Source organism: Petaurus breviceps, unplaced genomic scaffold (genome assembly GCF_028583685.1).
Source record: "Petaurus breviceps papuanus isolate PSGF00001 unplaced genomic scaffold, PetGlider_PUasm1.0 191, whole genome shotgun sequence".
In the NCBI taxonomy this organism is placed as follows: Eukaryota; Metazoa; Chordata; class Mammalia; order Diprotodontia; family Petauridae; genus Petaurus; species Petaurus breviceps.
Window position 1 is genome coordinate 1,635,241 of NW_027185811.1, and position 17,999 is coordinate 1,653,239.

Sequence of the window (17,999 nt, forward strand, 5' to 3'; positions counted from 1 at the left end):
CTAGGTGGCGCAGTGAATAGAGGACCGACCCTGGAGTCAGGAGGACCTGAGCTCAAATCTGGCCTCAGACACTTGACACACTTACTAGCCGTGAGACTTTGGGCAAGTCACATAACCCCAAGTGCCCTCCAAAAAGAAAAAAAAGTTCAAATGAAGTAAAATGGTTAATTCTGATTATTTAAGTAGTTTTGCACAAACAAAAACAATAGAGCTAAGATTAGAAGAAATGCAGGAAACTGGGGAGAAAAAAATCTTTGTAACAAATTTCTCTGACAAAGGTTTCATTTTTAAGACATATAGGGAACCAAATCAAATTTACAAGAAAAAGACTATTCCCCTATACTGTGCATATTAGTTCTTATGATCATATATCAATTCATAAATTGATATGATATGAACACATAGTTTTCAGAGAAAGAAATCCAACCTATCAGAAGTCATTTGAAAAAAGTGCTCTAAATTACTAATTATTAGAGAAATACAAGCTAAAACAACCCTGAGGTCCCACCTCCCATCCATCACACTGGCTAAGATGCCAAGAAAGGCGGATGACAAAGGCTACGAGAAAACAAGTACACTAATGCCCTATTAGTAAACTCGTTTAACCACCTGAGAAAGCAACTTGAAGGCACACTCAAAGAGCAATTAAACTGTGCATACTCTTTGACCAAGTAATTCCACTACAAAGTCGATCCACAAAGAGATCAAAGTGAATGGAAAAGGACCCATAGGTACAAAAATTTTTAAGGCAGTTTTTTTTGTGGTAGAAAAGAAGTGGAAACTGAAAGGATGCCCATCAACTGGGGAATGGCTGAACAAGTGATGGTGGATGAATGTGAAGGAATACTATTGTGCTAATAAATGATGAAGGGGGTGGTTTCAGAAAACCCTGGTAAGACAGAAAAACCTGAATATAGCAGGCATTCAATAAAAATTTGTTGATGAAGACATATAATAAATGATCAATGTTCACTGCTTCTTTTTCTGAAGTCCTGAACAGCCTACCCTGAATTAGGACTTTTCCTCTTCTGAACTACAATAGCACTTATCCATATTTAGCTGGTACTATTAATTGCTCATTTTATTAGTTACTTTTTCAATGAACTCTATCTCATTTCCATTTAAGTGTCTTCCATCTCTGAGGTCAGAAGTTGTATTTCTCTGTCCCTCTGAGCACCTAACAATGTATTTGGGACATAGCAGGCACCCAGTAAACATCTGAAATATTTCAGGTCAAATTTTATATCCTTCCCCAAATTTGATGCCACATGTAAAAACTGTTTAGCTGTCTATTGCGTGTTAATTTAGTGTTCTAGTTAGTTTCTTTTTAACATTTGAGATACATCTCCTGTCTCTGAGTCCTTGCACTGGCCATTCCCCAGGGAATGACTGGAATTCATCCCTTCCTCATCTCTACCTTCTAGAATCTCTTAATTCAAGATACAGTTCAAGTAACACCTTCTACATGAACTCTTTCCTGACCTCCCCCACCCCAGCTCCCACCAACTGCCTAATGCCCAATTGAGATCACTACATCTTCAAAGAGAGCTGATAGCCTTTGTTTAAAAAGCAAGTTCATACTTTGTGTTTGGCAGACATATTACTACCTTCTACAATTTCTTCAGAATCATCTACAAAATATTCCTTTAAGGGAGGTCTTTTAGGTCGTTTCAGAGTATTCAGAAGTTGCTGAATTTTTGTAGAGACTCTGCTATTAACAGGGACACCTAAAAGAAAGAAAATTATTATGGATAAATTGTGGAATTCATTGACTATATAATGATTTTAAATTTATTTTTCATCATAGGCACTTCTATTTTTCACAACATGAACTTCTCCCAAAATCTTGATTTCAACAGCATCAATTAGCTGTAGATATTACTTTTTATGATCATAATAAAACATAAAAATAGCTGCTACTATTAGTATGTCATGCATTTCTTCCTTCATCTTTTATCTTAGGGCTTCTTAACCTGAGGTCTGCAGATGCCTAAGGACTCCCTGGATAGATTTCAAGGGATCTATGAACTACGATGGGGAAAAAAATAACATCTTCATTTTCACTAACCTTTGACTGAATTTAAAAATTCATCGACAAATATAGACAACAAACCACAGTACTATTAATAGTATCTATGACTTTGTCACCAGAAGAAATTGTGATATTTTCATACCACATTAAAGTTGGTGATCTTTAAATAATGCTTACAATCATACCTAGAAATTACTTTGAAACTACTATAGTTATTAGAGCTACCACTAGATAGGACCTTATTGAAGACTTCCTGTCTGAAGAATGTATCACAATTAGTTGGTTTCCTTTAAAATCTTATATATTTTATTTTGTGCACTTATAAACATTATTCTGAGAAGGGGCCCACTGGCATTATCGCAATGCAAAAGGTGTCTGTGATCAAAAAAATAAAACAAACAAAAAATAGTTTAAAAACCTCTGTTATTGCCCCTCAAAGTATCTCATGGGAAACGTTAAGTGATTATAAATAGATATTCATGTATTTAAAAGAAAGTACAGTACAAGAACATTTGTTGCTAGCAACTTGGGCAGAAAATTGCAATTACTTTCATTATAAATGAGACACTAATATAAAATGAAATCAAGTTTTTCTCTCCTATCTCATTAAGGATGTTCACCAAAAACAGCCATACCATCGGCTGTATCCATAAGGCTGGAACGGTTAGAACCTTTGTGCATGCCTTTAACTATCCCCGAGGGGGGCAGGTCAATATTTGCTGGGCGAATCGAAGAGGAAGATGAAGAAGAGGAGGTAGTTGTGGTGACATCAGGGGGGGCAGAGAAATTCTCTACAGAAGGGAGAAAAAAATGTATAACATAAAATACTGTCAGTAAAAAAAAACAGACTTAAATATTGTCATATCCAACCACCAGTTTTGACTTATAGAAAAGAAAATTACATAAATAAGATTTGACACTGTTAAGCAACTGTTTAATTGAAATTCATTAGTAAGTAATCAAATTTTATATGCAAATAATGATTTTGAAAAAAATGTGACCCATCAGCTGCTGTTTTTTCCCCATTTAGGAAATAGGAGACAGAAGAGTATAGAAGAACACAGACTTGTGGTTGTACTATGAAACTTCTACTACTCATTCATATGGGTCAGGAAAAAGAAGGGAGTGAAGTAGGAGAAGTGAGAAATTAAAGATTCCAGTAGTTTGAAGATTGGGTATTTGGAGACTGTGTATCTTGGGTGATGATGGCGATCACAGAATTCTTTAAAAATTATAGTGCTGAATGGAAAAGTTTTACAAATTTTTATGTTCAGAAATCACAGACTCACAAATATATATAGGATGACAGAAAAAGTACCAATGTGACAAGAAAAACAAAACACAATCAACAGTATGGGGGGGGAGGAGAAGTAATCATAGCCTAATGCTAATACAGATCAGATATCAATTTGTATCAGACTAAGCAAAAAAAAAAAAAAAGAACCAAGATAAATTTTATAGATGGAGATGATATTTTCTTAAACACACACACACCCCATTAAAGCAGAGTCAAACACAAACTTATTTCTTATGGTAGCAATCAGCAGCAGTACTTAGCAACTTAACATAGAACACAAAATTCTTAGCCTGAGTACTCTGATGTGTAGCAACATTATAGCAGCAAGAACAATAAAGGCCAATCTTATGGGTAGGAATAAAGGCTCTACTGGTATACTTCTGAAAAAGTTTTCTCATTTGACTTTTTGTATGTTAAAAAAAATGACAACAAAGATGAATGGAATCTGGGCCATTACAAATTATCAGTCTTAACTAAACCACCACAAACATTAAGACTGGCATTGTCTCTCACAGCTTGAATGTTGCTATGGAAATAGCTATGGCTTCAGGTGAGCAATAATAGAGACCAAGATCATAGATGGTAGCCATCCTAACTGTACTGCGAACACTTCTTCCCTTTCCCCATTAGTTGTTAACCTCTATATGACTGTACAGGTTAAGGTCATTTTGAAAAATTCTAACATAAACTATAAACCAATCTCTGGATACAGATAGTCAAAATTAACCAAAGAGAAAATAATTGGTTCCTTCGGGAGATTCAGCTCCTACCTATTCGAGTACTGGCAAATACATCAGCTAGTGACACAGTGGTTCCTTTGACCTCTCCATGGGACAGTGTAGAAGATGCTGATGAAGAAGTGGAGGATCCCTGAATTGAACGGTTGATCCAGGACTCAGCATTCTGTAAGCTCTGTTGCAAGGCAGCAGAGAGAGCAGCTTGTCTTCTCAGAGAGCCCTCATCCTCAGAGGCAGAAGATGTGTCTGTATGAAGCAAATCAGAAAGAAGTTCTCCATCCTGCCTAGAACACATACCTTCCAGTCCTTTCTCTCAGTTCAAACAGTAGATTGTAAATGGGCAAAAAACTCTTTCTGTGAACTTATAACCTTTCTCAGAAGGCAATAATAATAGAGATGCATAGAGCCAAATAGGAACAAAAGCAAAGTAAACTATCTCAGACGCTATTGTTATTCCTATTAAAATTTTTTTTAGTATTTGAATCTTTAGTTACCCTAATTCTAGTTTTGAGTTTAATATACAATGTCAATCCTGAATTTTTTTTTATCATTTTTAAATATTTTAGTACTACTCATGAACCTCTCCTCAGTTTCTATACTGAAAAGCTTCCTGCTGAAAACTTTTATTCGTGGATCTTTCAATCTCCAATAAAAAGACACGAAGAGGAGTATCTAGGTGGCTCAGTGAATAAATAGAGCACCAGTCTCGGAGTCAGGAGGACCTGAGATCAAAGCCGACCTCGGACACGTAACACTTACTAGCCGTGTGACCTTGGGCAAGTCACTTAATCCCAATTGCCCTGCATTCCCCCGTCCAAAAAAAAAAAGACATAAAGACTGAACTCCATGGGAACTGTAAAAATGTAAAATGTAGTTTAAATTAAACTCTAGTTTAGACAGCTAGGTGTTACAGTGGATAAAGTGCTGGGCCCCGAGGCAGGAAGATCTGAGTTCAAACAAATCAAAACTAAGTGATCCTGGGCAGGTCATCAGTTTCCTCACAGTGATCAGCAAGCAGTAGTGCTATATAAATTCTCCCCTCTTCCCTCTTTCCCAATAACAAAGTCAAATTCACCAACAAAACCAAAAGCACTTTTAAGGGCCTAATATGCCCAGGGCACTGTGCTAGGAGCAGGATACAAAGACAAAAACCCAACAAGACACACCAGTTCCTGCCGATATCAAATGTAAGATAAGTTAAGGCAACTGATCTGAGGAGGAAGAACTAGCAAATAACTGGAAGGTACTGAAATATACAAAAATAGTTAAATTTTCACAATCTGCCAATACAGACTACATCAACTTTGGATTTCTTTCCTTAAATCTGCCTTAAAGAATCCTGGAAAACTGGGGTGAGGAGGATAATAATTAAGGCATTCTCTCTGGTTTTGAGGGCAGGAAAAGAAACCAACAAATAAACACTTGTATTGTGTTATATCATATTGCTTATATTGTGCTAAGTACCTCATGAGGATACAAAAAGAGGCAAAAGATAGTTCTTGCCCTCAAGGAGTGTACAATCTAATGGGGGAGACAAAACACAAAAATAAATACTCTAGCTATATACAGGATAAATAGGAAATAATTAAGAGAAGGAAAGCATTAGGATTAAGAGGAGCTAGCCCCTTGTAAAAGCTACCTTTCTTTTTTGGCAAGGCAACTGGGGTTAAATGACTTGCCTAGGGTCACACAGCTAGTGTTAAGTGTCTGAGGCCAATCTGAGGCTCAGGTCCTCCTGACTCCAGGGCCGTACACTATGCACTTCACCACCTACCTGCCCCTTCAAAGGCTACCTTTCTAACCACTCTTCAGGCTTCCTCTTCAGTTGGTCAAATATGTAAGCTTAGTTCTGCAAGTCCAGAGCAAGGAGGGAAGTTAAAGAATAAGCATCTTGTGGGGCAGCCAGGTAGCACAGCGAGTAAGAGCACCGGCTTCAGTGTCAGAACGACCTGGAGATCGAATCCCGGGCTCAGACACTTAGCACCCACCCAGAAACACCTGGCCATGTAACCTTGAGCAAGTTACTTAACCCCAATTGCTTAGGGGTGGCCAGGTGGCTCAGCGAGTAAGAGCACCGGCTCCAGTGTTGGGATGACCTGGAGATCGAATCCCGGACTCAGACACTCAGCACCACACCCAGAAATAACTGGCCGTGTAACCTTGAGCAAGTTACTTAACCCTGATTGCTTAATTAAAATAAAAAGAATAAGCATCTTGTTTTGAATATACTGATTAGCTTACAATAGAAAAAAGGACTATTAATTAAAAATTAAAAGAAAAAAATAAGGGAAAAAGTAATAGCAGTTAACCTTCCTTATCCTGAAGATTCTAAGCAGCCATTCTAAAGGCCTATTTGGAAGACATTTTATAAACAGGTAAGGAAGCATTCTCATACCCTTCTCGCCTTATCCCCAGTACACTTTTTCTGTTCTTTCGGCAATATTTTACAAAATAATATTAGGAAAATGTTCTAGTCAAAAATGTCCCCTGAATAGAAAATCTGGTCATCATGTAATCAATATCTAGTCTAAAATTCTTTTAATATCCTTTACAAAAGGGAAACTAAATCAAAGTTTTGGGAAGATAAAATTAGGGTGGTAACCATACAAGAGTAGGAAGCTTTTACTGAATTAGGACAATAATAAGTCAAAGAAGGGCAGCCAGGTGGTACAAGGGATAGAGCTGACCAGGCCTGGAGTTAGAAAGATGAATCTTCCTTCCTGAGTTCAAGTATGGCCTCAGACACTTACTAGCTTCTTGACCCTGGGCAAGCCACTAAACCCTGTTTACCCTACTTTTCCTCATTTGTAAAATGAGCTGGAGAGGGAAACAGCAAACCACTCCAGTATTTCTGGCATGAAAACCCCAAATGAGGTCTTGGAGAGTCAGACACAACTGAAAACTAAACATCATCATCAGGTCCAAAATAAAAAAAAAAGGGAAAAAAATCTTTGAATAATTAAAATAACAGAAGTATCTTCACTTTTGACCAGGATAAAAAAAAAAAAAAGAAACTCTTAGAGGTAGTGGATAAAAAGGAACTGAATAATTTAGGAAAATTATTCTCTCAGGGTGTGCCAAAAGCCAAGGGACTACTCTTCTATGTGATGAATCCTAGATTCTGTCCCCAGCAGTCTGACCTTGATTATATCTAACTCAAAAAAGGCTTAGGTAGGGAAATCTTCAAAGGTAAGATGAATTTCTGGCCCTTTGGATTTTCTAAGTCGTCTAGAATTATTTAATTAATAAAGCTGGCTCTTTATTTGTGCAAATATGTGCCTAAAATATAAATCACAGATTTTTTTCTTCCCCAGTTAAATAGTGTCTTTGGCCTCGGGATACCCGACAGGACTGGCATGACTATGGACCACCTGCTCTGGAAGAGTTTCAGGGCCAACTAAATAGAGATAAGGGACTTTTGGAATGCTTATACGAAGTTGTGTAAAAGAGCAGAACTGCCTCATCTCACTGATTCCTCTTGTAGGCTCACTGAATCTAACCACTGAAGAAAAAAATCAAGTCTGCCAAACACCCGAAGATAATTTATTTATTTAAATGCCTGCCTGGCCATTTATTTATTTAAATAAAAAAATTTAATTCGTGTGTTGAAAACACTAATAGAAGGCCTAAGAATATTTGGAAGGTAATCAAAATTAATTATCTATAATGTATTTAAATTATTATAAACCTAGTAATTCTGACAAATTTAAACCACACTGTTATTTAAATATTTTTCATCTTATCTTCAATACTGCTAAGATTCATCTGATATGTATGATGAGACCCAGTAAAATAAAACTGCTTACAGGATATGAGACATCCCAGTATGTGAAGTACTGAGCAAGCCTTGGGTGAAATCTGAACTTGTTTACTGTGCTGTAGCAAACTTTGCGGACAGGAGATTGGTTCTTGGAGAGTAAAGACTTAATTCGAAAAACTCAGGTGACAAAGTTGGCATACAGACTCAGAATATCTATTTTGTGACAGATATGGTTAATTAAGGTGTTCAGACAACTAGCCAGAAAACCTGCAGAACAATGTTTCTTTTAAGTTTCAATTGTCTTTAAACTGGATCACCTCCATCCCCGACAGCTTCCCTCTAATCTTAACAGCCTTCTGGTTAGTTCAGGAGGTTGAAGGGCAGTTTGAACACTAGTTTGTCTGTTTTTTTCTTTTGTCTCCACCCATTGCATAGCTTTCTGTACCTGCCACATATTCAAGACAATGCCCTCAATTCTATTAAGGCCCTTGGTATACTATTATAGCCTCTAACTAGTTCTTGATCTTAATTTGCGTTATCTGTATTAAAAGCCAAAAGCAGGTGGTTTCCTATTTAGAGTGGATCACTAGAGCAATATACAGCTTGAGGCTGAGGAACACGAAGAGCGGACAGAGAAAGAAATCTTGGCATTAATCACATGCTTGTGATTAGTCTGTGGTAGGCACAAAAGAGGAGGGAATCTGGAAGCATATGCTGGCTCTCCCCCCACCCCACCCAACATAAACACCTTGTTCTCTTAGATGACATAGTATAAAACAATATGAGGATAATATTTTAGTCTATAGTTCTTGCTCAGAAAATCTTGAAAGAAAACCTTGTTAGAACTTCATCATCATTCTAAGTTGAAATCCTTTTAATATCCTTTTTTAATATCCAATTTTGGAAAGGGTAACTAAGTCAAATTCTCCTCCTAGAATTTAAGAATTAGGCCCCAGATCAATATATTTAAGCTTAGACAGTATTAGAGTAATCAACAGACAAGGAGTAAGTCTTTGAATAATTCAATTAATAGAAACATTCATCTTTGATTAGAACCAGGTTAACCTTTTTTGTGTCTTGAACCTTTCTGGCAGTCTGGTAAAACCTATGGACGCTTTTCAGAATTATGTTTTAAAATGCATAAAATACAAAGGATTACACAGGAAACCAATTATAATGAAATATATTTTAAAAACACTTTCAGGCACTTAGGTTAAGAACCCCTGGTCCTTAGAAGGAGTGATTAAAGAAGTAAATTGTCTTAGGAGAATGATTATCCAGTGTAGGCCTAAAGTTAAATGATGACCCAAATCTGATGACCCAAAATAGTTGCCTAGACTTTGTCCCTTTTGATCTTCATTCTAAAATGTCTTTGTTCTAGAATCCTATACATTACAACTAAAAAAAAAAAAAAAGCTTGGGTAGAGAGATTTTCAAAGACAAGATGGAATTGTTCCATTGGACTTTCTCACTAAAGCAAGAAATGCTTAGAATTATTTAAATAATAAATATGTCTCTGGCAGGTCTATGCCCCAAAAGCTGAGAACAGAATTTCTCTTCCACAGAAGTCTTTCTTTATTTGCTAAATCAATCAGTTATTCTAATATAATATTTTCCTCATTTTTCATTCCCGTCCTGGACCTGCTCCTGACTTTATGGCCTTCAAAATCAGACCCCTTTTCCTTTCTTCCTTCCTTTATTATAACATACCTTTATATCCAGTGACTTCTGCCAGATTTGAAAGATATCTTTTTAACTTTTGATTTATGTTTAAAATCAAAATATGATTTCCAAATGACTCATGTCATTTTCTTTGGTCAATTATGTAATTTTGATTATTATTTCAATTTATTAGATTGCCTTTACAGAACTTTAAGTGACTTAAAATTTATGAGCAACAGTTTTCAGAGAACTTAAGAGTTTTTCCCTTCTAAGTTTTTAATTTTGAGAAAGCCACCAACAAAAGGTTAGCCACCAGTTGATACATGTTTTAGTCATTTGGCAAGTTACAAAATAAGGACTGTGATCTTATAAACATGGATGAATCTTCTTTTGAATATTATTATTATTTTTTTGCTTTTTGGAGGGGGGGAAGGCAGGGCAATTGGGGTTAAGTGACTTGCCCAAGGTCACAGGGCTAGTAAGTGTTAAGTGTCTGAGGCCAGATTTGAACTCGAGTCCTCCTGACTCTAGGGCCGGTGCTCTATTCACTGTGCCATCTAGCCACCCCTCCTTTTGAATATTTCAAATTAGTAAAACAAATTACAAACACATATTCTATAGCATGGTGAAATGGAAATGGTATTTAAATAAGTTAGACAGCTTCAGCTTTGAAACTCAGTCAATAAACACTTATTAAGCATCTATTATATGCCAGGCACTATGATAAGCATTGTGGATACAGAGTAAAAGACAGTCCCTGCCCTCAAGGAGCTGACAATCTAAGAAGCAAATATATACAAACAAGTTCTGTACAGAAAGAAAAAGGAAATATGTAATAGAGGGAAGGAAATAGAAATTAAGAGGAACTGGGAAAGACTTCCTTCTAGAAGAATGGATTTTAGTTGTGACTTAAAGGAAGCTAGGGAAGCAGAGATAGAAGAGAAAGCATTCTAGGAATGAAGGGCACCCAGAGAAAACGCCTGCAGTCATACGATGGAGTGTCTTGTTCATGGACTAGCAGCAAGGACAGTGTAACTGGATGGAAGAGTATGTTGAGTGTAACTTGTAGGCTTCAAACTTGTTGGGGAGTTAGAGGGAAGTCTACCCCCAGTACGTGCAGACTTTTCCCGGCAGAATGGATAGACATGAACAATATTTTTCCAAAGGCCATGAAGGCAGTTAAAGCAGGAGCCGTGGAACACTTACAGCTTGGTCAGGCATCAAGGATGCCAAGGTCATTCACTGCATCCCCGGCCATCACTGATCATCTTGACTTTTGTCTTGCCACTGGACTTTAATGACCTAGGAAGAGTGAGGCTGAAGACTCTGTGTAACTCTGCCTCACTTCAATCCAATCCACCCAAAAGTCAAGACAGCACCCATGATGTCATTGGTCCTTTTCAAACACAAAGGACAAACAACAACAATGAACAACATGTGTCGGGCAGTGAGGTGGAAGAAGGCTGGGAAGGCAGGAGGAAGTTAGGTCATGAAGGGCTCTGAATGTCCAACAGAGCGTTCTGGAGGAGAGAGCGAGCCACTGGAGCTGACTGAAGGTGCCTGGCAGGGCAGGTAACACAGACTTGTGCTTCAGAAAATCACTTTAGGACTGGAATGGGGAGAGATCTGAGGCAGGCATGAGGTTATGAGGGCCTGCACTAAAGTGGTAGCAGTGTCAGTGAAATGATGAAATTGACAGGCCTCAGTAACAGAGTGGATATGGGGTATGAGCCAGTAAGGAATCTGGGGTGATACCTACACTGTCGGACTGAGCGATGGGAGGACGGCATTGTCCTTGACAGTAACAGGGAGGGAGAAGGAGGGTTGGGCTTAAGAGAAAGAGAACGAGTTTTGTATTGAACATGCTGAGTTTAAGGGATTTCTGGACATCTAGCTCAAGAGGTCTGAAAGGCAGATGAAAATGCCATACATAATTCCTTTAGGTACTGTGTTTCCCCGATAATAAGACACTGTCTTATTAAATTTTTTTGAAAGAAAAACACCAGAGGGCTTATTTTCAGGGGAGGGCTTATGTTGTCCTGCCTCAGCTCTCCTCCGCGGCACTGCTCTCAATGGTGCCAGCAAGCAAATCACTGGGGAAGAACAGGATGACGCACTCACTGCTGCAGCTCTGATTGGATGCAGCTCGGAGCGTTTCACGGGGGTGGGGGGGGTGCATACAGAGGATACCGTAATGTAGCGTGTAGCGCAGGGGATCACCTTCACTACAGTAGCAATCTCAATAGGGCTTATTTTCGGGGGAGGGCTTATTTTAGAGGAATCTTACACAGTAAGGGGAGGGCTTATTTTCGGGATAGGTCTTATTATCGGGGAAACACGGGTACTGACACTGTGGGCAAGCTGTTTAACTTCTCTTGAAGTTCTGTTTCCTCATCTACAAACTAAGAAGAAGACTTGTAATGATAAAATAAAAGTTAAATAAAATAAGTGCCTCGAGTGCATCAAAGGTAACACCTGAGCTGAGCTTTGAAGGAAACCAGAGATTCTGAGAGACTGAGGCATGGTAGGAGTTAGTTGGTAAACAAGCATTTCTTAAGGCATCACTAGGTACCAGGGATACAAAGGAAGGCAAAAACTGCTTCTTATCTGCAAAATGCGCCCATTCCAGCTGGTAGACAATCATAAGTCATTTAGTACAAGACAAATAAATGCAAGTAGATGAGAGGTGATCTCAAAGAGCCTGGTTAGAAAACCAGGGAAGGCTTCTTACAGAAGAAGGGGAGATTTGAGCTGAGCTGAGTCTTGAAGCAAGACCAGGAATCCAAGAGACAAAAATGAAGAGGTAGAGAACACCAGGCATATAAAACAGCCAGTGAAAATACATGGAGCGTCTTGTTTGAGGAGCAGCAAGGATTCCAGTGATACTGAATCATAGGGTGGAGGCAGAAGGGAGTAAGCTTTAAGAAGACCAGAAAGGTAGGAAGGGGCTAGGTTATGAAGGACGTTTAATGGGCTTTTTGTTTGTTTAAATTTCAGATAGGGAAAAAAACAACTGTAACAGTTTCTCAGGAGATTTCTTTTAACCTTTGGGAATCTTAAGAAGGCTCAGTGTATTTAATTCAACTCAAACATTTAAGCATTTAGTATATGTAAAGCACTGGGGAAACAAAGGCAAAAACCAAGAAAAGCCCCAGCTCTCAAGGAACTAAATATAAATAAATGTAAGAAAGTACTGACAACTAAGGGGATCAGGAAATGTTTCAGTGACACCGTAAGTGAGCCTTGGAGAAAGCTGAGGATTAAACACATTCCGTAAATGATAATTCCTGTGTTTTTAACTATTATCCAAAGAAAAGTTTCAATCTAGTCAAATCAAACACTGTATTGGTTTACATGTTTATGCATCCGTGAATGTAATAAAACTTTATTTTATATAAGTAAAACTTCTATAGCTCCGATCATATGATACTTTTACTATGGCGAGGCTGATACAATCTTTGCAACATCCACTAGAAACAATAAAGATTTATTAAACTACTATAAACAAGAATGGAGGAGAGTAGGTGTAAAAGTTACTTACAGGCAGCAATAGAATAAGGGAACTGGACAAGATGGCTTCTAAGTTCCCTTTCAGCACTAAACCTATCATCCTAAATTAGTGAAAGATCAAACACTGGCTAATGCTCAACAGTAACCACATTGACTCAACTTGCTAATACACTTTTAATTTCATGAACTAGTAAATTAAACCAAAAGAATAAAAAACCTTACATAATGAATATTTAACATCTATCCCAGCCTGCTTCAGTTCCCTTTTGGCCTTAGGTTAAGTATTATGGACCATTACCCATAAATATATATATATATAGGGGATTCTTCTCTTAAAATTTTGTTGTTGCTAGGTCATTTGGTTTGCATGACCTTCCCCAATGCATTTTATGTGGAACTGAGGCAAACTTGGTTAAGTGACTTGCCCAAGATCACGCTAAGGATCTGAGGCCACATGAAGATGAGTCCTCCTGATTCCAAGCCCAGTCCTCTATCCACTGTGCCACCTACCTGCCCCCTTCCTCTTAAATAACTTCTAGCTATTCATCAAGGAAGATATGGCAGGATACCCTATCAACAGTAACTGATTTGTGTTTCTGCACACATCTGTAATAAAATGGCATTTTAAAATGCTACCATTCAAACTGTCTCCTTCAAATTCCATATCAGTGAAGTTTATGCTATATGTCTATCCATGCCCATGTGATCTATGAAGCCAAAGTCAAAGGACCATAACCATTCAACTCACTCTGATTGGCATTCAAAATTGCACTGTGCATAAATGAGCACTCTGGGTAAAGAAAATTTCCTGAACTTGACAACAAATTACCTTAAGAATACAGGGAACAGGGGCGGCCAGGTAGCACAGTGAGTAAGAGCACCGGCTCCAGTGTCGGGATGACATGGGGATCGAATCCAGGCTCTGACACTTAGCACCTACCCAGAAATACCTGGCCGTGTAACCTTGAGCAAGTTACTTAACTCCAATTGCTTAGGGGCGGCCAGGCAGCACAGCAAGTAAGAGCACGGGCTCCAGTGTCGGGATGACCTGGGGATCAAATCTGGGCTCAGATACTTAGCACCATACCCAGAAATGACTGGCCTTGTAACCTTGAGCAAGTTACTTAACACCAATTGCTTAAAAAAAAAAAAAACGAATACAGGGAACAGCTTGTTACTGAGCATTTCAACTCTACTTATTCTTTCACTTGCAAGTTTAAAAATTAAACTTTCCATCTGTCCATTATCGTACACTAGGAAGGTAACTATGGTAAACTTAAAAAGCATTACTCTTAAGTAGGGCCCCGAATAAGCAGGAAATGGAATTTACGTTTCCCTCTCAGGAATTTGGCTTTGTACTTGAAAGGCAAATCGGTATGAAAAGGCTGGATATATTTCTGGGGTAAGGTCTTTTTGGGGGAGATGTTACTCCTTTGGGCATTAGAACACCCCTATCTTACAGTATAGGACAGTGTAGAAAACTGACAGAGAGAAAAAAAAGTTATTCAAATGAAGTTTTTGTCTATGCTAAGCCTTATGAATGAATGATATGTTTACACAAAGAACTCTTACAAGAGGAGCTGAAACAACTGCCTTGTGATATTAGTAAATGATTTCAGCATACACACAAAAACCACGATGGCAGTAATTCAAGTTTTCTAAAAAAGAATCTGAACAAGACCAAAGAGACAGAGAATTATGTAGCTTTCTACCAAATCAGATTAAATGTTTCAGTCAATGAGACATAAATGAACATACACATCAAATAAACCTTGACATTTAAATTTGACCTTTGGACAGAAGAAAGGTGATCTCATTTGTGAGTTATTTGCTATATCTTCAAAAGGCTTAAAAATGAATTTTTTTTGCAGTTCTCAGCATTTATTAAGCAATTACCATGTGCAAGGCATTGTATATATGCTAAGTATACAAAGAAAGGCAAAAAGAGCCCTGCTCTCAGGGAGCTCACAGTCTAATAGGGAAGACAACATGTAATCAGCTGCGTACAAGCAAAATGTTTACAGGATAAAGTGGAGATAATTAGCAGAAAAAGGGCTTAAGGGAGATCAGGAAAGGCTTCTTACAGAAGGTGGGACCAGGAAGTTAGGAGATGAGAGCAATATAAAGAGCACTTCAGACATGGGGGAAAGCCAGTGAAAAGGCTTGCAGTTGGGAGACGGAGCATCTCATGTGAGGAACAAGGAAGTCAATGTCACAAAGTAAACAGATAACAAAAATAGCGAAAGCTGTTCCCAGAAACTATGTAGACAATGTTTCTCTCCCTTCAAAATATATACATAACAATTCAGAGTAAGAAAGAAATTAGGGTTAAGGAGCTAAATTCTCTCTATCAGTCAGTGAATGCTAGTTACCACAAACATGAAGAGATTCTGAAGCCATTAGCCTATTAGATTTATGCCACCCTAGTCTACACCTGGCAGTGCCACTATAATTATATACTTATTTGAGTGAATGTGAATGGACTAAATAAGAGCACAGTCATAGAAGGCAATTTTTATTTGCTAGTATTTGCCTGAAACTGGATTTCTTTTGGACACACAGCCTGCACCCCAAGAGGAAGCCAAGGGACTTGGGGGCTTGGAGCTCCATGCTGTTTACAAGAGTTCTAAGACACTTAGCACTCTCACAAAGACTGTACCTTAATCTGACAGTGAAGAGACAGCATCTAAGTTTACCTGTTTTTGTCCTGGGATCTCTCTGTATCTAAATACCTTGATTTTGAGTTGTAAGTGAATGTCTGAGAATCCTCTTTCTATGGGAGAGAAAGACGATGTGTTTCCCTGCCAATTGAGGAGATCTAACTGAATCCCCTAGTTGCTTAAACACTAAAGTACACTATAATGAAATACAGTAGTGTTAATATCTTTCAAAGGCAGAGGAAAGATCTTGGAAATGTTATTATTTTGAAATCTGGGGTCTTATGCTGAGTACTAAATGACTACGCTCTCATAAGACAACAGCTAGAACGTGTTATTGCAATTTTTAACTTACTATACACTTGCAGCTATTACAAATAAAGATTTCTTTAAAAATTTCTCCTGAATCTATATTCATTGAATTATCCTTTGCTACACACCTAACACTAGAACTACAAGCTCAGGCTATTTTCTCTAGAACTAGATTTCTTTAACTATGGGGAACTTTGTTTTGGGGACCAATGTGTCATTCCTCACATCCTGACCCTTTGCCATTCATCACAATCTAACCTTCAAATATAATACAGCAAAGTCTTTGCCAAAGAGGGATAACTACTCAAATGAAAAATGCTTTTATTAATGGCAATCTAACAAATAATATATGAAAATTGTTCATGATTTTCCTGAGTGGGTTTCACTGTAAGCACTATGAGACAAAGTATTTTACTGAAATGGTCTACCAGAGGATGCATCCTCTATTAACTTTTAGGGAAACACTTGAAGCCACAGAGCTATTTCTACCTCAAACATAGTGACACAACAAATGTGAAGAATAAAGAAAAACACACACAGTTAATGGTTGTACTGCATGCCCAAATATTCTAGCAAGTTGCCAAATACTTAAAAGAAAATTGCTCAGATTGATTTATATCAGCGCTAAGAAGCTGAACCACTAAACTAGTATGAATATGAATTGATTACAACATAAAGTTTCTATTAACAAAAAACAAAAATGAGAAAATTGAACAACCAAGTGTGAACAAATTTAGAATGAACTGTGAAATTTTAGAATAGATTTGGTATTCTTGGTTTCAGAAGGCTACATTCAACACTCTTCCCTAAAAGGTTGTGCAAAAGAAAAGGTTTCAAAAACTCTGGAAGAGATTCTTAATGGAATAGAGATAGGCAGGGATTGCTATCTGCTCTATCTTGGGAGGATGGTCTTTGTGCTTCTTCAACAAATAACCAACACTTAAAAAATTTATATTTATATCCAATAAACAGGGTTTGGATAAAGCTACTACTTTCTGCTGGTCTCATGGACCCATTATTAAAAAAAAATGGATTTTAAAATTTGCTGCCAGCTCAACAGGAACCTTGCCAGTTGGTCACTCAATGTCAGGATGGGAAGAATACCTACTAGGCAACAAACTTAAACTTAAATCTCCTTATTCATAACAATGTCAAAGTGATGAAGCATCTGAGAAAGATGAATAATTTTAAAAAATATATAATAGCGGTATGGCCAGGTGGTGCAGTGAGTAAGGGCAACGGCCCCAGAGTTGGGAGACCTGGGATTGGTTCCAGCCTCAGATAATTGGCACCCACACAAAATAACTGGCCATGTAACCTTGAGCAAGTTACTCAACTTCAATTGCTTAAAAAAAACCCATATATATAATAGCTTTTGAAGTGCTGTATTTCAGATATTTATTAAAATTTCAACTTGTCCACAGAAGCTTTTCTTTTGGGTCCTAAGCCATTGGTCTGTGATTATGATTTGTAGTACCCTTTTCACTGCTGACAGAAAAGAAGTTAGATTACTAGGATATAGAATTGAACAGAACCTCTCCCTTACTTTGGGGGCCCAAATTTGTTGACACTGTGGAGGAAGTGACAATTAAAAGAATGACTTAAGTACTGTGGGTGAGGGCAGGACAGCTGCCATCTTAGCATGACCATGGCAAGACAAAAAAATTCTTTAAAATATACTAAAAGAGTAAGCTCCCCAGAACAAGTCCTGACTGGCACACTTACCTGGAGGTGTGCAGGCATCTGCAGGAGACTGGACAAATGTGGATCGTCTTTTAGTTGGCATGGGCAGAGCCATTTTCTGTTCTTTATGCTTGGCCAGTGCTGCTTGTACAGCTTCTGTATGAATATCTGGAAAATTAATAACATTTTGCATTTTTTACCTTTTAAAGAGATATTTCAAAATTTTCATTATATAGAAAGAATATTTATAGGGTTCATTAAGGTTTTACAAAAGCCTTTCTACACAATAGCCCTATTTGGTAGGTATTGCCAAAGTACTGTTATTCCTGTTTTACCAATAAGGAAACAG

General features: G+C 37.8%; 1 protein-coding gene across 2 annotated transcripts in view; it reads right to left on the reverse strand.

Moving 5' to 3' along the window:
* DIP2B (disco interacting protein 2 homolog B) overlaps nt 1-17,999 on the reverse strand; it is a 201,471-nt gene that overhangs the window by 73,109 nt on the left and 110,363 nt on the right. The window contains exons 4-7 of one of the 2 annotated variants that reach the window (XM_069092562.1): nt 17,693-17,818; nt 4,100-4,312; nt 2,668-2,823; nt 1,608-1,727 (exon numbers count right to left, since the gene is read on the reverse strand). In XM_069092562.1, the coding sequence (XP_068948663.1) occupies nt 1,608-1,727; nt 2,668-2,823; nt 4,100-4,312; nt 17,693-17,818 (615 nt within the window). The remainder of the gene's footprint in view (nt 1-1,607; nt 1,728-2,667; nt 2,824-4,099; nt 4,313-17,692; nt 17,819-17,999) is intronic. The other variant, XM_069092563.1, reaches the window with a different exon arrangement.